We start from the raw sequence: 23,415 nt of genomic DNA on the forward strand, positions 1-23,415 counted from the left end.
GTTGGGTGGGGAGGGATAAATGGAAAACTTTTGTTAGGACCATTCAGAAAGAAGTGATTTCACACTCCATCAAGCTCCTTAATCTCATAAATTTGTAAATATCGGCTTTTCATCGTGTCAAGATTGCGTAGGTACATGTAGGACACTTTTGATTTTTTGTTATTTTTGCGCATGAATGAGGAATAGGTTCATAGGAAAACTCACTGTAATACCCAATCAAAATTCGGATGTTTCCGATCAGTGAAGAATCCCAAATCAACATGCATGAAACGATATCCTTTTTTTATGATTCAAGGAAATCCTTCTACCCACTGCTGGCAAACCACCGTGAAGAGGTCACGTAAAAAAGCATGGATAATGTGTTCACACGAAGCCAAACATTATGATATCAATCCGTCATTTTTTGCTGACGTTTTCGATTACCAGCGTTGCTTCTCATTTGGGGGTGATTCCAAGAAGGAAAACAATGATTTGTTGGATTTCCATACAGATAGGAGAAATTCAATAAACTCCGGACAGCTGTTGCGTACACTCTGGCCTGAGACAGCAAAAAATGATAAACGGACGTTTTTTCTGAATTCCAGTCAATTAAATTGAATTTTACTAACAGAGAGTTTGATGTAGTAATTGATACAGCATTGCCGCTACTCATTATCGCGTTTGAAGAGAGCTCAAGGTAGAGCATGTTGGAAAGCTAGTATCTTACAGGGTGCGGACAATTGACAGTGTATCAGTCAATGTCTATATTCTAGCACTACAAAATAAAAATGAATATATTTTATGTTTAACATGTGATTATATAAGCCTAATAAGTGAGTATCAATAAACTGCGCGCCCTATTTAATGGTCAAAGTGGTTCTTTGACGACTTTGATGAGAAAATTGAAACAAAAAAGTTAGAGCAATAAAACGATTTGTTCTAGCGTCACCCTATGAAAACTATGGGAAAATGCTCAAAATTTGGGCAAAACAGTTTTTTTGCTTTATTTTGTTCATTTCAATTTTCTCATCAAAGTCGTCAAAGAACCACTTTTAGAGCTTCCAAAAACGCACATTTTCGTGCGCTGAGAATGTTGCTACGTCATTCCGTTCAAAAGATATTGATGATTTTCTAGAAAATATAGGCATTTTCAACTATTTTTTTCTTGAGTTACAAAAATAACACCTCTCTAATTATTTGATATGTTTTATAACAATATTTCTTCTTTTGAATGCTGGAAAAAGATATTTTTTATCTTTGCCTCAACCCGTAATATCGCTTTTTGAATAAACTATGATTTTTGAAGAAAAACGCTCATAACTTTTGAATCAAAAGAGATAACGATCGTCTCAGCGCACGAAACGACGCGTTTTCAAATGCTCTACAAGTGTTTCTTGGGTGACTTTGATGAGAAATTGAAACTGATAAAGTTAAAGCCAGAAAACCTGTTTTTCCTGAATCACCCTAAGCTTATTCAGAAATATATCTCTAGTTTGGTCAACTTTAAAGCTACAAAAAAACTGTATTCAGCAAACTTGCTCAAAATTGATAGGTCTACAACTTTTCCAAAGAATGTATATAGCTATTCTTGCAAATAAAAAAGTTTGGTTTCTAATTTCTTGGAAAATATGGATCACCCTAATGTTCATATACATTAGAAAGAGAGCCTTATTTTGAGGAACAACTTTGTAGAAGACCATATTTGTCTAAAAAATCATTTGAAGGCGCTGAATGCATCTTTCCTCGTAAATCTGGTTCGTGGACCACTGTGCAGTGGTAGTAAAATACCAAGAGAACGTCTAGATCCAGTTATTACTTATACGTTCCATTGAATTTGACATCCTTAAATTCCATTTTCTAAGAGAAAATAGAACATTTGTATCGGATGTCCCACATGTTGAACGCATCCTTAACCCTCCTTTCAATGAGTGTGGAGCAATGTACACGATAATTTTTAAAAATTTCAATTTGCTTATTTGCTAGGTGTGATCAAACTGGCCAAAAATATAAATTCTATTAATGAACTTCAAATGAATGCTAATCTCTATTCACGGCCTAACCGTTATTAGCCGCTTTGGCTACGAGTTCAATAATATTAATGGTATCTAAATGGAGTAATTTCAACAGTTTAGCTGCAATTTATGAACATTAGGTTGTAAAATTGTAGTTCACAAAATAACAAATCAACCTCACCATTCATAAGGCACTAAATTCAAAGGATGTGCGTACTTAAGAAAAATTCATTCATCTGAAGGGAAATGAACGTGCCGAATGTTACATGTTCATAATATCACTGCCAGTACCTGCTAAGACATGAACACTTTTCACGAATTCAATTTATTATCCTAGATCTTAAGTCAATTCAGTGGTGTTCTTAAGGTCACAAAATAGTTTTTTCAGCATTCGTACTGATCAGCAGACAAATGGCACTTCATCATCTATTGTTATTTCTGTTCTGATGGATTCTTCCCATGATTGCTATCTGACACTCTTTGTTCATGGTCTGCTGCCGGTCCACCTCGTAGATAATACGGGTGTGGCATGAGATGACCTTCAGCTCTGGATACATTGGGGCATGCGGAGTACAGCGAGTGCTGATGTGGCGCTACCAACACAGGGTTTCAGGTGATATCAGGCATATATCACTTGGAGCGCCCTTGCAGCCCCATGAAAACATGTGGAATTATTCTGACACCCGCTGGAACAAACTTGATCGTCCATAAGGACAACCCTCTGAAACCCCCTGGAAAACCCCCAGAAAACCTGTTGAACACCCCTTGAACGCTCATAAAACTCCCTGAAATCCGCTGGGTCACCCCTGAAACTTTATTGAACGCCCCTGAAACCCCTCTGGAACACTACTGAAACCACTTGAATCTGCCCAAGAATATCCTGGGACCCTTTAAAACCTTTTTAAACGCAATGAAACGCCCCTGAAACACCCCTGGGACCCACTGAAACCACTCGGGCACTCAGAACACCTATGAAATTTCCTAGAACGCCCTGAAACCCCTGAAACTCACTGGAACACTCCTGTGGCTTCATTTAACATCCTTGAAACCCCTAGTAACACCCCTGAAACTTCCTGGATCGCCACTAAAACCCCCTGAAATCATTTGGAACATCTCTAGAACTTCTTTATAACCTCGTGAAACCTCATGGAACGTTCACGAAACTCTCCTTAAATCTCCTATTTCGTTTCAATTTAAATCATGCTGGGGTGTACCAGGGGTGCTCCAGGAGGTTTCAGGGGTTGTCCAGGTAAACGCTAAGAGACGCTATGCCCACGGAAATCCCATTAGGAAAAGTTCCTGTACTGACCGGGAATCAAGCCAGCCACTCTTAACGTAATAATTTTGAATACCCTGAATTTTGAATATCCACACCTTTACAGCTGTGGTTATATAGACCAGTCCAAGTCTTTTCTATGGTAGGATTCAGGTGATAGATAGATTGATACAAAATAAAAGTGGCGGGGATGTTGAAAATTGCAGAGGCATTCCATGGGACCTCAGGGAGTTTCTATGGTATTCCAGGGGGATTCAGGGGCATTCCAGTAGTGGTGCACCAGGGGTCTCCAGAGGTTTCAAGGGGCTCCAAAGGCCTTAGGAGGTGTCATGGGGTTTCAGGGATATCCCAGGAGTCGCGACTACCCTAAAGTCGTCATGGAACTCCCTGAAACCATTTCAACCACCTGCAATATTCTAGAACGCCTTGAAACACCTATGAAACATCCCTGAAACGTCTAAACTAGAAACTACTTCCAAAAGCTCTATAAAATGACCTGACACCCCCTGAAATCCTACACTGGACGGCTGCTTGCGGTGAAAATTACTATTCTGAAGGTCAATTTAAATACACCTCCTCTCCTCTTCTTGGCGTAACGTCCTCACTGGGACAAAGCCTGCTTCTCAGCTTAGTGTTCTATGAGCACTTCCACAGTTATTGACTGAGAGCTTCCTCTGCCAATGACCATTTTTGCATGTGTATATCGTGTGGCAGGCACGAAGATACTCTATGCCCAAGGAAGTCAAGGAAATTTCCTTTACGAAAAGATCCTGGACCGACCGGGAATCGAACCCGTCACCCTCAGCATGGTCCTGCTGAATACCCGTGCGTTTACCGCCTCGGCTATATGGGCCCTTAATTTAAATACACAACGCCACTAAATTTATGCTGACTGAGTTTCGTTTCAATTCAACAGAATTATGATTTCAATTTTACCATTGACTCGATTTTCAATTAAAAAAAGTTTCTGTTGGCAACCGGATTCGAACCAAGAACCTTGACATCACCAGGCTCGAACGCTACCAATCGGCTATCGAACCGGTTGATGTGAGAAGATACAAAACGCACAGAAGAAGTGTTGGTGGGTCGATGATCATGTTTTGCCATGGTAAATTCAAAAACATTTTTATGCTTGTCACTACTGCAAGCCGTCTTTCAGTGTATGAAACGCATTGAAACCCATTTGAAAACCTCTTGAAACTCTCTTGATAACCCTTTGAAATCCCCTAAACTTCCTGAAATGTCCTGAAACGCAACGAAACAAGTCAGACTAAGGTTTGAGCCTATGGCCTTCTGCTGTACATATGTGTCGTATCCATTCTACTCGGTCCATGGCTATGTGTATCCAGTTCCGCACTCTGCGAAGGGTCCGCCACGCCCTCCGCTTGATCGACCTACTTAGCTCGCTGCGCACCATGTCTTCTTGTACCGGTCGGATGACTTTCGAGAACCATTTTATTCGGGTTGCTATATGATGACGTGACCCACCCACCGTAGCCTCCCGATTTTCGCGGTGTAGACGATGGTTGGTTCTCTCAGCAGCCGTAGATGGTTCGCAACACCTTCCGTTGGTCCTCTGCATGTAGAGTCCATGCTTCGTGCCCATAGAGGACTACCGGTCTAATCAACTTTGAAAGCCTTTAAAACCCTCTAGAACACCCCTGAAATCTCATTGAGAGCATTCTGAAATCTTTGGAAGCCATTTACATAGAGAACTAATCAAAATGCTTTTGATCAAGGCATTCAGCACTACTGAAAACATCATGGAACTCCTTAGAACGTTTCGAAACCCTTTGAAATGTTCCTGAAATTTTCTTGAAAGCATCCTTACGCCCAGGGAAACCATTTCCACGCAATCACATGCTCACGTGATGTTGTCTTATAAACAGGAGTCGCATTACTGTTAGCGAGCACTCAACAGCACATTACTTTCTAAGACTCAAAATTGCCACAAAAATTCAACTTATTGGACGCAGTGCCTTAATTTCCCCAACATAGGGGAGGAATAAAAACTCTTGTAGAGTAAGTACAAGTATATACTTCAATGACCTGTCTTTTCAAATATTATTGGCTTCATATTATCCCTTACCACACATACCAATAGTCGTTCTACACTTTTTTGCACAATATCTGATGGATAGTTCCTTTTTTCCTTTAAAGATTTAGCAAATCTTGCTGTCCAAATTTGACTTGGACGCACCTCGTTTTCTGCCGCGTCCGTGTAAGTTGTTCAGTGTGTTATGCATACCAAATCGTTTGACAGCATTTTGGACAGCAAAAACACTAACACATTCAACTTTTGCTAATTTTTTTCGTGATAATCATAGCAATAGCAATTTTCGAATTATGTATTTTACTAAGAGTAGACCCATTTGTTACCTGTGATCGACGGCCGTTGAGGTAATTTAGCCAATTGTTTTTAAATTGCTCAATTATTGTGAGTTGCAATCACTTTCTTCTAATATTTTTATCGCTTCAATATTAGGTCAGCGGAGCTATAAGATTAATTTGCAAATATTACTCGACTCCAGCAGTCCTCATGGAAACGCATTGGCGAAATTACCCCAACTCCTTCTAGGATGTGAAGAATGATCTCACCCAGCTCCATGTCGTCTGATAACCGCAACAACTCCTTCAATTTTCTGCAATACTGTTGGCTACCAAATGTTCATCCATTTCAGTCACTTCACGAGGAAGCACAATGTGCAGCTGCCCCAAATACGAGTCACTTTTCACTTTTTCCTATGAATAATCCCAAGTTTTCCCTTAAAAGTTTTTCCTTAAAAACTTCAACTGAACAGAAGGTTCAGCAGGTTAACACTTGGCATTTTTCGAATGATAAGTTTTTCATATAAGTGTGGGCCAACCTGAAGGGCCCATATAGCCGAGGCGGTAAACGCACGGGTATTCAGCATGACCATGCTGAGGGTGACGGGTTCGATTCCCGGTCGGTCCAGGATCTTTTCGTAAAGGAAATTTCCTTGACTTCCTTGGGCATAGAGTATCTTCGTGCCTGCCACACGATATACACATGCAAAATGGTCATTGGCAGAGGAAGCTCTCAGTTAATAACTGTGGAAGTGCTCATAGAACACTAAGCTGAGAAGCAGGCTTTGTCACAGTGAGGACGTTACGCCAAGAAGAGAAGAGAGAGAGAGTGGGCCAACCTGATGAAGAAATGTTAAGAGAAAAATTGTAGAGGATGAGAACATTTAAATTCAAGTAAACTTCCAGAATGTCATTTGGAAAACCGCATTGAATTTAATGTTTGTCCCTCGCGATCCCTTATCGCTTCATAAATTTCCGCAAAAGTCACCGCGATAAAATGCCTAATTTCACTGACAAACGTCCACCCAAAACATTAATCCCACTTTAAATTGAACAGCCGCCTCATCGCAAAAAAGCAAGCATTTTTTTACACAACAAAGCGAACATGTTGAGCAGCACGACTATTGTTCCGTTTGTTAAACGTTAACATTCAGCAGAGCTTCTTCGCAGCAGCAGCACAGAACGATGACATCACAGACAGCATAGCGTAGCCTACATCAACGCGAGGCAATCTCATAAAACGTTTTCCTTCGGCTGGCTGTATAGTGTAACTATCTATCTATAAAGCTCTAACCTACTGAGCTACTAGTTAGCAGCAGAAGAGCAAACAACTGACATCTCTGGTCTATTCATGAACTTTTCCCTTCCTATATAGAATCAGCGACACTATATCTATAGCCATTTCTTACCTTTCTCCTTAGTGCATTGGAAAGGAACAGTCAGTGTAGATTTTAATCATACTCGGGGGAGTGTGCGAGAGCTTCGAAAAGTGACACAAACAGACGGTTTCCTTGGAATGAATCACAAATTACAGAGAGCTGCATGGTACCATAACAGGTTACGGATAATAGCAATATTCATAGACTTTAATAAAAAAGAAAAATAACAAAAATTAGCAGCAAAAAATATGTTAGGAAAGTTTGAAATCCATGATAGAACAAGGAAAACGTAACATAAGTATACGTAATTTGTGTGTGTATCTATCTAATTACCTCGCCTTTAGCAGACCAAAAGCAAACGGTGCCGATTTCGTTCTTGATCTCGGGAAATTTAGTGCATACGACACCCGCATCATCTTTCTATATGTATCCATTTGGAAGATGATGCGATGCGGATGCAGCAGGAAAAAAGATAAGAAAATGGTCCTCACGCCATTCAGCGTTGTCATTGATAGTGGTGTATACGCTTCCGAGAAATTCGGGGGCCCTTTTTGAAATAGAAAAGCATAATCTTGTGATGCCGACGTCACAGTTCAATAGCATCTCGGGTAAAATAATCGTATTAGAAATTGGTTCAAACGAAACTACCTATACAAACACACCACTATCGTTACAAGATCTAACGAACAAAAAAAACTTGTAATTAGAAGACACGGAATGTTGCCAATTGACAAATTGAGAGATGAAATTTGAGGAAAAAAAAAATCGCATTCTGGTGGGACTCGAACCCACGACTCCGTATCCGCTAGACCAGCGCTTCAACCAACAGCATCTTCGACAGGCATCCCAAGTAACATTTTTTAGTCAAATAGACTAGAAGAGGTTCTTAGATTCATCATAAAACCAAAATGAAGGTATTAGCCTTTTATGACGGTCCCTAAAACCTTTGCAAGACTAATTATTGGTCATCAAAATGTAACTTAGGATGCCAGGTTCCAGATTGTTTCGTTGTACTCAATATTTGACACAGTGTAGTGCTTTCATTTGTCGATTTGCTTTTTCCTAGTCCGCGATTTTTTCATTGGCAAGTTTTAAACCGTAAATAAACCCCGTGTGAACACGAAATAGAACAAAATAAAAACCGGACGCAAAGAGAAAAAATATCAGCACTGTATATATGCAACGGATCTCCCCGTCAATGTAATGAATTTATTTAGGTGACAAATCGTTTTTTTTTTCACCCTATACACATTTCCTAAATGAAGATTCCAATGTGCCCACTGTATGTGATTCCTTTCTTTGAGCGTTTTATAAACCACGTAGATATTTTCCTTAAAAAAAGAGCGTAGCCCTCCGCTTTCCACAAATTTTCATATTTTTTCATGGACAGAAATCTACAATAGGGCGAAAAGAAGCCTAATGTTGCCAAAATTAGCCTACGTGAACCCATTTCTATGAGTAGCTGTGCTTCTCGAGTAGCTGTTTGTAGACAAGCGGCCGAAACAATGAGCCTTCGTTTTCTACCATTTTCACGCTATCACTTTAACCTGTATATTTCGGGAGATCGGGTTAATCTGCGTCTTTGGGTTAAACTGTACCACCCAACATTTACCTGATACTGAGAGTTTTGATTATTTAGTGGTACAAACCATTGAAAACATGTTTCATTGAAACATTAATGATACGCGTTCGAGTAATTTACGGTTTAAGGACCGTTGGTATTTAATGAATGAATACCTTATAATATTACAACAATTCATTAACGGCTGTTATAACAGCTATTTGACGCTGTTGAAAATGCTTTGACATCCATGTGCACAACAGAACATGTGCTCGATGAACAAAATGAGATTTGAATTATGAAAAGAAATCCACGTACTCCGGTGAGACTCGAACTCACGACTCCCAATTTGCTACACGGGCGCTTCTATTCCTTCAAGCTACGGAGTCACTCGGCTATCTCCGTCACCAGTTGACCTAGAACTGTACTCCATTCCACAGTCGCACATGGTTATCTTCTTTTCACAATTCAAACCTTCTTCGGATGGGATTAGATGAACATGAAATTATTTTTAATTGCCAAGAGCTTCGTGCACCGTCTCCCAATCAGTTATTGGTATGACAATTAGTGTGCGGTCGGACTCTCGACGGGTCAAAAAGTGATTGACAGTTAACTTTCCGTCATCAACCATGTACGGTACCGGCGAGCGCCACGGTACAACCTAAAGCGACTAAAGCAACCGGATGTCGCCTCAGCATACGCGCAGAATCTCGAGGAAGCATTGCCGAACGAGGGTGAGCTCGATGGGGCCTCTCAAGAGGACTGCTGAAGAACAATGAAAGCAGCCATCAACAACGCAGAAGAGAGCACCATCGGGTACGTGGATCGGAGTCGACGAAACGAGTGGTTTGACGAATAGTAGAGGAGAAGAACGCAGCACGGGCGGTAATGCTGCAGCAAGGAACTCGGCAGAACGTGGAACGTTACAAACAGAAGCGAAAACAGCAGATCCTAAAAAAAGAGTGCAAAGAAATGGAACTGCTGGGTCGTTCCCATGAAACAAGGAAGCTCTACCAGCAGCTTAACGCATCCCGCAACGGCTTCGAGCCACGACCCGAAAAATGCAGGGATAAGGACGGGGACCTCTTGACGGTTGGATGTGAGGTGATCGAAAGGTGAAAGCAGTACTGAGATGAGCATCTGAATGGCGTGGCGAGCGTAGGCAAGGGGGACTACGACAATGGGGGGAACGACTACATCAATTCAAAATCCGATCAATTTGTATGCTTTGCGGATGACATGGATATTATCACCAGAACATTTGGAACGGTGGCAGAACTGTACACCCGCTTGAAACGAAAAGTAGCAATGATCGCACTGTTGGTGAATGTGTCACACTCAAAGTACATACTGACAGGCAGAACTGAACATGACCGGATTCGTCTAAGTAGTAATGTCACGATAGACGGGGATGCCTCCAAGGTGGCGGAGGAATTCGTCTTCCTTGAATCTTTGGATTTGACTGAATGAATGTCTAAGCAATTTTTTTTTTATTTTTCTTGCAGTTTTCAGCCTAAATATTAATTCAGGGGATGGCCAAAATGTGCTAATTCATTTTTTGTTCCTCTCTGTTCGGGCATTCATAGTTTTTTGAACATATGTTCTGCCTCCCTCAAAAAGTTCACAATTCTGCCTATATAGATGTACTGGTTCAGAAAACCTAAACGAATTTTTCAAGCATTTAAATCTACACAAGATAGACAAAATGATCAGGACAGGCAAAAAAGTGAAAACACTTTTCAAAAAATGGTCAACTACACTGAACGGCGGCTTGCGGTGAAAATTACTATTCTGAGGGTCAATTTAAATACACAACGCCACTAAATTTGTGCAGACTGATTTTCGTTTCATTTCAACAGAATTATGTTTTCAATTTTACCATGGACTCGATTTTCAATTAAAAAAAGTCTCTGTTGGCAACCGGATTCGAACCAAGAACCTTGACTTCACCAGGCTCGCACGCTACCACTCGGCTATCGAACCGGTTGATGTGAGAAGAAACAAACGCAAACAAGAAGCGTTGGTGGGTCGATGATCATGTTTTGCCATGGTAAATTTAAAAACATTGTTATGCTTGTCATTACTGCAAGCCGCCTTTCAGTGTAGCCGTAACTTTTCGAAAAGTTCATAAAAAAAATCTCAAATTTTTACTGTAAGTTAGCCAACTAGTTGTCTATCATTGGTTCAAATTTGGGAAAGATTGGGCTGTTCTACATAAAATAATAAAGGTTTTAGTAAATGGCGAAATTATCCAATAGCCAACTTTGAGCTGTTATCCCAAGCAGTGTTGAAAATTTCATTTCGTCATATCTAAATTCAATCGCCTACAGCTAATTTTAGAAGCTGAACCTGAGAACATGGTATATGAAAAACTTGTGCGGCTAGACCAGTTCTGCTAGAAAGTCACGGAAAAACCGATATTTTTCGAATATTTAAGGTAAATGTCACGGATCACCTTTAAAAAATGCTAAATGATATTCACCGTGAATATCATTTGGCATTTTTCAAAGGAAGCCCGTGACATTTACGTTAAATATTCGAAAAATAGCGGTTTTTTCGTGCCTTTCTAGCAGAACTGGTCTAGCTGCACAAGTCTTTCATATACCATATTCTCAGGTTCAGCCTCCAAAATGAGCTGTAGGTGATTGAATTTAGATATGACGAAATGAATTTTTCAGCACTGATCCCAAGCAACCAAAAGTTCCGATAAGAGGGTACTTTATAAGCTAAGCAGCTTGTTCGAGGTTTCTTATTAGCATTCTAAGCAGCTTTTTTAAGTAATCACATAAGCTTTTTTAAGTAATTCACATAAGGTAGCTGCATAGCCTTCTTATCTTTCAGAATCACTACCTTGTTGATGGTATGTAATTTATGTCTGAAAATACTTCTGATGATTATATTTTCACACACGTCGCACCTATGTGGATTTGAATTGGATCCTTCTGCGAGATAGCCTGCTGACTTACCGCTGCGCTGCTTAAGACAGTTGGCAAAGTCAAGCTAACTTCACAATTGTAACTGTAGGCATGTGGTAGAGCGTAGGGCTCTCACGCAGCTGGTGGGCTGTATGTTTTTTTGTTTAAGCCAAATGCTCATTGATTTAATAAATACAATTTTGTCTGTCACTCGTGTATGCATAAACATTTCTGCAAAAAAATTAACATTCGATCTTCATTGACCCACAATGCTACTGAACTGACCCGGCAGAGCAGGGAGTGGTATAGGAAAGCGAGAGCAGCCGAAAAACGAATCCACCGCAGAAAGAAAAAAATACCATGAGGAAAATGTGATTGCTCAGACGCAAAGAAAGTGTGGAGCAGAATGATATGCGGAGGTTTTACGAAAGTGGCAATGGCGTGCGGAGAAAAACAGCGCCTTCTCCCATCACGTGCAATGACCGTGAAGGAAACTTGCTCACAGACAAAACAATGGTGGCTGCCAGGTGGAGAGAGCACTTCGAGGAGTTGTTGAACGGTGGGGGTGGAAGAGCGCCAGGCAGGATTCGAATCGACGACTACGGACAGTCTGTGGAACCTCCAACGCTAGATGAGGTCAAGACAGCCATTAGAGGGCTGAAAAACAATAAGGCTGCTGGAAAGGACGAACTCCCGGTCGAGATTCTCAAGCACGGAAGTGAGCAGCTGTATCGTATCAACTCTTACACCGTATAATATTGAATATGTGGGAAGAGGAAGAACTGCCTGCTAGTTGGTTGGATGGCCTCATTTGCGCTCTATACAAAAAAGGGCATCGACTGGAGTGCGCGAATTACAGAAGAATAATACTTCTCAACTCAGCGAGCAAAATTTTGTCCGCCGGAATCCTGTTTAACAGGCTGAGGCCGATTGAGGAGTCCTTCGTCAGCGAATATCAGGCGGGTTTTTATGAGGGCCGATCAACGACAGATCAGATGTTCACTCTGTAGCAGATTCTCGATAAATTTCGGAAGTACAACTTGCAGCCCCACCATCTGTTTATTTATTGATTTCAAGGCGGCGTACGATTCAGTGAAGAGAAACGAGTTATGGCAGATTATGATCGAACATGGTTTTCCAGCGAAGCCGATTAGACTGATTCGTGCGACGCTTGATGGTTAGCGGATAAAATTTCGTCATCGTTTGTAACCTTAGACGGGCTGAAGCAGAGTGATGCTCCTTCGAACTTACTGTTCAACATAGCGCTGGAAGGAGCGATAAGGAGAGCTGGTGTGCAAAGGAGCGGAACCGTTTTCACGAGTTCGCATATGCTCCTGCCCGAGCAGAAGGAAATAACAACTCCATAATGAAAAGCGTTATTTTGGCAAAATAACTGAGTAATGAAAACAGTTATTAACATGTTATTAACATAATATATTACGTTATAAACTTGTCTGTCATAAGCGGCAAAATAACAAAAATCATAACAAAAAAATGTTCCTGGAAGACCAATTTGATAACATGTTTTGATGGTTTCAATAACAACTCAACAATAATGCATATAAAAATATTTCAATAACAAATTTTGAACTTTCGATGTTATTGATAATAATTTAAAAGCAAAATTAGTTATGATTATAATATACCTAAAATATAATAATGTACTTTATATTTAATATAAGGTATGGTAAATGTCACGAGGGAGATAGAGTGCCCTCTCTCTCCACCATAATCAACCCATTTTTTTTTTAATTTCCCCAGAAGACTATTCTGAAATTTATGGTATCCCGAGCAGAGGAGAATAGCAAGTTAATAACTACGAAATCACATAACCTGTTTTTATATCTTGTTTTGTTATTATTAAATTATGAAGGCATAGCTTTTCCATAGCAAATTTTGTTGGACAATCTCATTTTGTTATAATCAAGCTATTGATATACATTAACTAAATTACATTTAAATAACATGTTTTGTTGGAGTACAAGTTTAGTTATTGTTGTACTATTGATCAACTTATCAGCAATAGCACAACAGTAACAAGTTTTGAAATCACAGCAACAATTCGACAATTATGACCTGTCACTAAGGGGCCCATATAGCCGAGGCGGTAAACGCACGGGTATTCAGCATGACCATGCTGAGGGTGACGGGTTCGATTCCCGGTCGGTCCAGGATCTTTTCGTAAAGGAAATTTCCTTGACTTCCTTGGGCATAGAGTATCTTCGTGCCTGCCACACGATATACACATGCAAAATGGTCATTGGCAGAGGAAGCTCCTCAGTTAAAAACTGTGGAAGTGCTCATAGAACACTAAGCTGAGAAGCAGGCTTTGTCCCAGTGAGGACGTTACGCCAAGAAGAGGAGAGGAGGAGGACCTGTCACTTTCTGTTGTTCCATTTTTGTATTCAGTTAAAAAGGAAATTCATTAACGACTCCTTTTAAGAATTCCTTAAATAATTTTCGGATAAGCACTTGGAGGTTCTGGAGGAACCTTTAGATAAATCAAGAGAACTACTGGCGCAATTGTCTTGGAGATTTCGAAGTTAATTCTTCTGAGCAATTATTAGGATTCTTGGCAGAATCTTTTGAAAAACTCCTGAAGAATCCTTCGGAATCCTTCATGGTGAAATCCTCAAAGAATTTTCACAGAAATCTCAAGATGAACTTCAGGACTAATGATCATAGGAAATTTTGAAGAAACCCTTGAAGGGATTCTATGCAGGATTCTGGAGGAATTTCCAGAGGAGTCTTTGAAAATCCATGAAAGATTCCATCAAAGAACTCTCGGAGAAATTACTCGAAGATTTTTGGAGTCATTTATAGAAAAGTTTATGACCAAATCTGTCGACATTTGGAAGAATTGTATGGCAAAGTCATTCGATAAACATAAAAGGAGTTTTTGACGGAATCCATAGAGAAATAAATAGAGGAATCTTAGAAAAAAATATTGCAACAATTTCTGGTGAAAGTCCTGTAGGAATCATTAGAGGAAGTTCAGGAGAAATTATAGCAAAATTTTTGGATGAATTCTTGTAGAATCCAGGAGAAATATTTGACATAATTCTTGAATCCAGGGAAAAATCGGAGGAATTAAAACAATCTTTCCAGGAAAATTGTAATAATATGTACAATATTTCCAATATCCCAAAAATTTTCTGCAAAACTGTGAAGCATTCTAAAAATACTTCAGTTTCTATGCTGAAAAAAAACAAAGGTCACACGTGCTCCGAAAACAATTAAAGTATAAGAGTTTATACATTACAGGTGGAAGTCGAAGCTCGTCGTATTTGATAATATAGAAATTACTAAAGTTCGATTATCTTGCGACTTCAAATCTCTTAGAATGAATTAAAAGCTGAATATAGTATTTTTCGATCATTTGAAAATATTTCTTACGTCAGAGTGATGAACCTCATGTTTTTGGCGGGTTTGTGAGACAAAGCGGATAAATTTATATAATGAGTATTATAACTTATTTAGTAACGAGTTTAATATCATAGCAAATTCTGCTCTCAGATTATTATCAATAACATATTAATATCAAAATTTGTTATTGAAATATTTTCCGAATTCACTGTTATTAAGTTGTTATTGAAACTAACAAAACAAGTTATTGAAATGCTTTTCCAGGAACATTATTTTGTTATGGAATTTGTTATTTTGCCGCTTATGACAGACAAGTTTATAACACAATATGTTATGGTAATAACTTAAAAATAATCGATTTTATTATTCAGTTATTTTATCCAAATAACACAGCTCCTTATGCTGTTGTTATTCCCTTCTGCTCGGGATATTTCTAATAAATCTTTCAATGAGCTCTTCCTGTAATTTTATCAAAAACATCTTTTAAAATGGCTCGTTGGCGTTGTTGGAATCATGTTCTTTTGGATAAAGGTCGCTCAACTCCGCTTCTTCTTCTTCTTCTTCTTCTTCTTCTTCTTCTTCTTTATGGCTCTACGTCCCAACTGGGACTTGGCCTGCTGTTCTTTGAGCACTTCCACAGTTATTAATTGATCCTTTGCCTGCCATTGCATGAAATTGTATATTGTGAGACAAGTATAATGATACACTATGCCCAGGGAGTCGAGAAAGTTTTCCCGAGCGGAACGGGAATCGAACCCGCCGTCTCCGAATTGGCGATCTATAGCCTTAACCACTAGGCTAACTGGAGACTCCGCAACTCCGCTTATCAATGTTGATTCTACTATCTATAACACTAAAACATTAAACTGAGAAGCTGGTATGCTTCAGTTAGCATGTAAGGGCAGAGAGCAGAGGAGGGTGAAATGCATAAGCTCCCCATCACGGAATGCTGAAAACAACGTCATTCTAATGATGTAGTTTTGATTTCAAAACTTGTTATCGTTGTGGTATTGATTATTGAATATTTATGCACACTCCATAGTTCAATAATAACTAGATTTCTTTCACAACAAAACATATTATTTAAATGTTATTTAATGAATGTATACCAATACCGTGCTCATAACAAAATAAGATTGCCCGTCAAAAGATGTTATGGAGAAGTAATGCCTTGAAAAGATAATGATAACAAACCAAGATATAAAAACAGGTTATGTTATTTCGTTGTTATTAATTTGATATTCTCCTCATCATTCCCGACATCATCAGGAGCGACCGTTGGGCCGTTGAAGAGGCGTTCATACCTTTTAAAAGGGAGACTGCGAGGATTGGACTAACGATTAACACCACAAAGACCAAGTACATACACTCCCGTTCAAAAGTTTGGGGTCACCCCCTCAAAAACATGTCATTTTTCTAGGCCCATATCTCCGCCAATTTGCGTCCGATTTCAAAACCCTAGGTATCATTCAAAAGATAATAAGTCAAAGAAACTTTGAACATGATTTACAAGAAACTTTTTCAAAAAAATTTGTATGTAAACTTAACCCAAAGTTGCCAAATTTTCTAAAAAATGAATATAAACTTACGGCAGTGTCGCTGGAAGTTGGGTCGACCAAATTTTAAGATAAAAGCGGTAATATAACCCATTTTCTATTAGCTTTCAACTGCTTTTTACAGAACTTAGCTAAAAAATTTAGAAAAAAAGTTATTAAGTAAATCAATCCTTGATGTCATCGACCAAAAGTTTGGGGTCACCCCTCAAAATGCTGTATCGGCCAAAAGTTTGGGGTCACTATCGTAAAACATGGAAAAGTGATTTGTTGATATCTTTGTCATCTTTCATTCAATTTTAATTCTTCTTGGCTTATTTGAAACAAAATGAATGATACTTACTGCATAGACATTGAACCACACATATTTGTTGAAATTTACATATTAAAACTTAACGTGAAGTTGCCTCATTTTTTGAAGCGTGGTAAAATGTGCTAACTTTACATAACATTTGTATATACAAAAATCGTTAAATACGTTAAGTTGAAGACATCAAACGTAAATTTAGTTAATTATCTTTGAAATGAGCCAAAAATAATTAAAATTGAACTATAGATGACGAAGATATCACCAAATCACTTTTCCATGTTTTACGAAAGTGACCCCAAACTTTTGGCCGATACAGCATTTTGAGGGGTGACCCCAAACTTTTGGTCGATGACATCAAGGATTAATTTACTTAATAACTTTTTTTCTAGATTTTTTAGCTAAGTTCTGTAAAAAGCAGTTGAAAGCTAATAGAAAATGGGTTATATTACCGCTTTTATCTTAAAATTTGGTCGACCCAACTTCCAGCGACACTGCCGTAAGTTTATATTCATTTTTTTTTAATTTGGCAACTTTGGGTTAAGTTTACATACAAATTTTTTTGAAAAAGTTTCTTTTAAATCATGTTCAAAGTTTCTTTGACTTATTATCTTTTGAATGAAACCTAGGGTTTTGAAATCGGACGCAAATTGGCGGAGATATGGGCCTAAAAAAATGACATGTTTTTGAGGGGGTGACCCCAAACTTTGAACGAATTTAGTACTCTAGTAACGTGCGATAATGATGTTACCCGCGAGGTGAAAAGACGGATTGCAGCAGCGAATCGGGCTTTTTTTTGGTCTGCGAAACCAGCTGAAGTCCCGTAGACTGCAAACGAAGACAAAACTCGAGTTGTACAAGACTCTGATTCTTCCAATCGCTTTATACGCCCATGAATAGTGAACGTTAAGAGAAGCTGATCGGAGAGCTTTTGGAGTCTTCGAACGTAGAGTGCTATAAACAATATTCGGCGGTATACTGGAGGACGGCGTGTGGCGGCGTCGCATGAACCTCGAATTGTACCAAGTATATAAAGAGATGGATATAGTCAATCGAATAAAACAAGACAGGCTGCGATGGGCTGGACACGTAGCTCGTATGCCGATGGAACGACAAGCTTCGCGGTAAGCCGCGCACACGGTGGTTTTTTGCAGTTGAGGAGGACCTAAGGGCACTTAAAGTTCAGGGTGTCTGGAAGCGATTGGGCCAGGACCGAGACCAGTGGAGGCGAATGCTTCATTCGACGTAGACTCACCGCTACGAGTGGTAGCCCATCAAGTATCAAGCTACTGAACTGAACCAGCACACTGTACACAATGTGATCGACGTTCCAGCAAGGCTCACCGTTAGCCTCTTAAGCAGCCAGAAAGTTCCATTCGGGACTTTATCTGCACTTCGCGGAACTTGAAAGTGCATTTTGTCACGGGAAGCGGAACTTTTGGTTACTTGGGATATCTCCGGATTGAATGAACCGAATGCAATCAAACTTTGAGCATTCATGAGCTTCTAAAACATTTCCCAGTCAACACGAAGTCGTATATAATGTAGAATAGGAAGTGGAGGCCATATGCGTACATGCTTCCATTTACCCGCGAGTAAAGTTTACGAATATATCGCCTCCACTTAAGCATCCTTTTCTACATCATATGCGATCGTGTGTTGGCTGGGTTGGCTTTACTTGAAATTGTTTATGAGAAAAAAAGTTAGAGCAATTCAATTTGTTACATAATGTTTAAGTAAACTTGTCTATTTTAAACATGCATCCTATAACTTGTTTAAATTTATTATCGGCTATTTTGTTACTTTCTTTCAAAACATATCTAAATTCAAGTCTGTTTGAGAAAAAATAACTGAACTATAATTACCATCTCGAATTTTCAACCGATGTTGAAATTTTGGCTGATTTGTTGTTTTATTAGAAAAATAATCTAATCGCAATAATTGTCTTCCGTGTTAAACATTTTAAGGTAAGTCAAGTTGAAGTTGAAGTTCATTCATTATTTAAGTCATAAACATCACTTTTCGAAAAGTTACAGCTAGTTGACCATTTTTTAAAAAGTGAAAATTTTGCTAGTCCCGATCATTTTGTATATCTCCTGTATTTCAACTAACGGCTATTTTGACCTCCATAAGTAAGTAGTCCTGGGAGCGGACCTGGTTGGTTAGAACACTAGACTATCACGCCGAGGACCTGGGATCGAATCCCACTCCCGACAAACTCACAAAATGTGAGTTCTTCCTTCGGAAGGGAAGTAAAGCGTGGGTCCCGAGATGAACTAGCCTAGGGCTAAAAATCTCGTTAATACAGATAGAAAAAAAAGTAGTCCTATCCACTATGACAAATAGTTTTCAGCTGTACGCTATTTTGAACAGTATTGCGGTCAAAGCCGTATACTCATAAATCACAAAATGCTAAGGTTACGAATACACCCCAAGCAACACACTTGTCACAGAAGAGTAACGGCGGCGCAGGTTTTTGTAGCGCAGAAGTCACTGTGACTTACTGCTAGCAAGTAATTGTTTATTTGTTAGAAGTAAGTTACGATGACTTCTGCGCAACAAAATCCTGCGCCGCCGTAACTTTTCTGTGACAAGTGTGTTACTTGGGACGAGGTCAAATATGTGACAAAGAATGAATTGAACGTCTGTTTTATGTTAATGAAAATCTGATCGAGCTCCAGCAAAAGCAGTAGGTGGTAATCAGTTTTGAAGCTAAATTTTGTTCAAGAATTGTTTATTGCACTCTTCTACAACGGAAATGTTTGCTGGGTTGAGCACTTATTTGTGATTGGTCAAATATTTTACCCTGAGTAATAGCACCTTAAGCTCCCTACAAATGTTCAACGCAGTTGTTGACCAAAATCAATAAGAGGATGATAAGAGGTAACATTGCCAAACAAAGGTTTACAGACTGTTTGCAGACAGTCAACTGAAAAAATAATTATTACAAACTCTAAGGTTTTATTATAAGCCCTGTATTTTCACGTTTTATTTGTGACAATTTACTATGCAGTGAAAGTAATCTGGTGAATTTTACTAGCCTGAGGTAAACGTGATGTACATATCAGCAAAGGTTGAACAACATTACCCTTATGCTTTTAATTGACAGCTATAAAATAGAGTCTCTGAAACAGTTCCCACAGCTTAGCAGTTTTTAGTTTATCTGATCTTATATAAATTGTTCACAATATTCACTGGTATGGAATATTTGAGCTACTCTTGTATGTTTCAAAATTGTTCTAGTATTTATACTAATATTTCTCAATGACAAGAATAATTTTCCTACAAACCAATTCGAAGAAACTTTCATTTGCATCTTCCTTTGTAAACTTCAATGTGATTTCATCTACCTCCTACATCGAAACATATTTGATATAGATATAGAGTATTTTGTTATCATCTGCCAAGAGAAACTTTCCCATCCTACCGTACCGGTTTTAGCGACTGCGGTGGATTAGCACCGCAATATCACATCTTTGCCATCCACCGCATTTGGACTGCACTCAATCTAGGACGCCACCTCTTGATCAGCTGGGATTGACACAGTGAGGTGGCTAGCTAAATTGCTTTTTAATTAACATCACTGATCCATTAGCTCAGGGCGAGCGCCCCCCTCTAAACTGGTCAACGAGGCGTAAATTCCCGCATTCTGATTCCATCTATCTATTCCTCCCTCCTCACAGGCTCGTTCCGGATGTGGACCTAGACGAGGATACTCCATCGTCGAAAAGCAGCGATGGCTCGGACCACGAGGATCTCATCAGCGAGGCGGATTCGGTGCTCAAGACGACCCCCAGCAAGACACAGCAAATCATCCAGACCATCTCGACCATCAGCACCAGTAGCAGCAGTAGCGTCGCCGAGGATGACGAAATCGGCGATGGGCTCAAGACCATCACAACCATCAAATCGCAGATGAAAACGGATTCGCACGTGCACGAAAATGTTCAGGATAATCAGCCACTATCGATGCAGTTGGCTCTGTGTAACACGACTTCGGCTCAACTGGCTCGGACCAGTTCACTACCGTGGATTCCCGGACAGGTCGAGAGACGGCGGCGCAAGCTACCAGAGATTCCCAAGAATAGAAAATGTAAGTTGATTGTATACCTACTTTCAAGAATATCGTTCAATAGTATTGAAATACCTTCAACTCATTGGTGTGCCCATGATCAGGAATCTGTCCAAAAGTCTTGAACTTCTATCAACAATCTTTTACAACATGATTATATCGAAATTAAACTCCATAAAATTTTAAGTGCAACAGTTTTTATGTTATATACGTCTAAGCGTTTCGTAATCCTCGGAGAGTGGGTTCACTCACAATTCTAAATTCTTCCTACCATTTCAGCTTCCGTACTGCAGCTACTGTCCTCCGGACAAACATCGCTGGCCGATGAACTGAATGCCACATCCAAGAAACCCAACCCCCAGCACACGTTCCTCAAGCAAAACTCTCTGCTGGCCCTAAAGTGCAGCTACCTGCTAGACGAAGACTCCAGTCCGGATTCGGAACGACTCCAGAGCCTAGGGGACGTGGACAGTGGCCACAGCACGGCACACTCGCCCAATGACTTCAAGAGCATGTCCCCACAGGCTCCGCAGGCAGCTTCCCCCGTCACTTCGCCCTTCCCGCCGCCCTACGGTGGCGTTCCCTTCAGCCAGCTGGAGATGCTGGAAGCGACCCACCGAGGGCTGCACAAATTCATCCCGCGACACCACGACGAGATCGAGATCGAAATAGGCGATCCCATCTACGTCCAGAAGGAGGCGGAAGATTTGTGGTGCGAAGGGGTCAACCTGCGAACCGGTCGGCAGGGCATCTTTCCATCGGCCTACGCCGTCGACCTGGACTACAATGACTTCGATCCGTCGACGGTGGAGATGAAACGGGAGCGCTATCTGCTGGGATATCTGGGCTCGGTGGAAACGTTGGCTCACAAGGGCACCGGGGTGGTCTGCCAGGCTGTGCGGAAGATCGTCGGCGATGGAAGCGAGTCACCGAAGGCACAAGCTTGCATACTGGAGATCTCGGATCAGGGCTTGCGAATGGTGGATCGGTCGAGGGTGAGTGTGATTCAAGTGTGGGAAATTGCGTGAGTTGGTAACTTATTTCGTTGATGATCATTTCAGAACAAACGAGACAAACGGCCATGCATCGACTATTTCTATTCACTGAAGAACGTGTCGTTTTGTGCATTTCATCCTCGGGACCACCGATATATTGGGTTCATTACGAAACACCCGACGGTGCAACGTTTCGCTTGTCACGTGTTCCAGGGAACGGAATCGACGAGGCCGGTTGCCGAGGCTGTTGGGTAAGTGAATTGATTCTTTTGCATCCACAATCTTAGATGAAACTTAATTCGTCAATTTGTATCAAATCAATGAGTGCACTGCCCATAATCGCGTAACAGTAACATTCGACAAAAGTAGGCATTGGAGAAAATGGAACCCAAATTTGCAACTTAAGATAGTATAGGAATGAATCGAAATTTCAAAAATTTCTCATAAATTTATCATCAGTCGTATACATAGGCGCCAACTTAGGGGGGGCAAGCATCGTTTTGCCCCCCCAATATTTGACGATTTTCGATTTTCCCATACAAAAAATCAGAAAAACCAGGCTTTGCCCCCCCCCCCAATAATTTGGCCAAGTTGGCGCGTCTGGTCGTATTGCAATAAATTTTTCTACAGCAGTTCCTGTATGCTGGGGGAATTGTCAAAAAATGAATAGGACCTCAGTATGATTGATGATCGTCACAGCGCTTCATACGCTGGTAAAGAAAGTCGAAAGATCTCTTTCAGTGAGCAAAATTGCGCTCTGTTCTTTCTTGGACATTGAAGGGGCTTTTGACAATACGTCCTATTCTTCAATGGCTATTGCCATGAAGAAACGAAATTTCAACACTTTCATTATTGACTGGATTCATTCTATGCTTGCAAAAAGAGAAATCACTTCAGAGCTAGGTGGTTCGTCTGTAACCGTAAAAGCTACGAAAGGATGTCCGCAAGGAGGAGTACTCTCTCCACTTTTGTGGTCTTTGGTTGCAGACGATCTTCTCAGGAGCTTAGAAGCTAAAGGTTTCGAGGTTGTAGGCTTTGCGGATGATATAGTCATTTTGGTAAGAGGGAAGTTTGACCACATAGTTTCAGAAAGAATGCAGCAGGCCCTAAAGCATACGCAATCTTGGTGTACAAATGAGGGTCTAAGCATCAACCCGTCAAAAATCGTAATAATACCATTCACTAAAAAGAGGAAGGTAAATTTTAAAACCCTTCAAGATAGGAGTTGAAATTCAAGTTAGTAATCAGGTAAAATACTTAGGTGTAATTCTTGATGCTAAGCTGAACTGGAATGCTCATCTTGACTACGCGATAAATAAAGCGATTAAGGGGGAAATCAGTTTGGTTTTTCTAACACATGCTTGCTTAATTTTCTCACATGTGTGAGTTTTCAATTGAAGATGAAGAAATACTCGAATTTTCACCACTATCTGATATCGAGTTATGTTAAAATTTGCTTCAACGCTTGCTCAGGACACTTACCTTTTCATTGAAACCAAGAAACACAACATTTTCACAATATTTCACTGCAAAACTGCTAATTTATAAATTATGCGCTATCTTTTCCAAATTCCCCCCCAACGCACACCAGCTCGCACCATTTCACTAGCACTATCTTACCGGGAACAGTCTCACTTTTTAATTGCCTCTCGAAACGTAATTGCTTCCATAA

At 40.0% G+C, this 23,415-nt stretch overlaps 1 protein-coding gene across 1 annotated transcript in view; it reads left to right on the plus strand.

The window, feature by feature from the left end:
• LOC109399190 (JNK-interacting protein 1) overlaps window positions 1-23,415 on the plus strand; it is a 70,620-nt gene that overhangs the window by 800 nt on the left and 46,405 nt on the right. The window contains exons 2-4 of the mRNA XM_029870732.2: window positions 20,360-20,769; window positions 21,028-21,743; window positions 21,810-21,994. Coding sequence (XP_029726592.1) covers window positions 20,360-20,769; window positions 21,028-21,743; window positions 21,810-21,994 — 1,311 coding nt within the window. The remainder of the gene's footprint in view (window positions 1-20,359; window positions 20,770-21,027; window positions 21,744-21,809; window positions 21,995-23,415) is intronic.

The sequence above is a fragment of the Aedes albopictus genome, chromosome 2 (assembly GCF_035046485.1).
Source record: "Aedes albopictus strain Foshan chromosome 2, AalbF5, whole genome shotgun sequence".
NCBI classification, from domain to species: domain Eukaryota; kingdom Metazoa; phylum Arthropoda; class Insecta; order Diptera; family Culicidae; genus Aedes; species Aedes albopictus.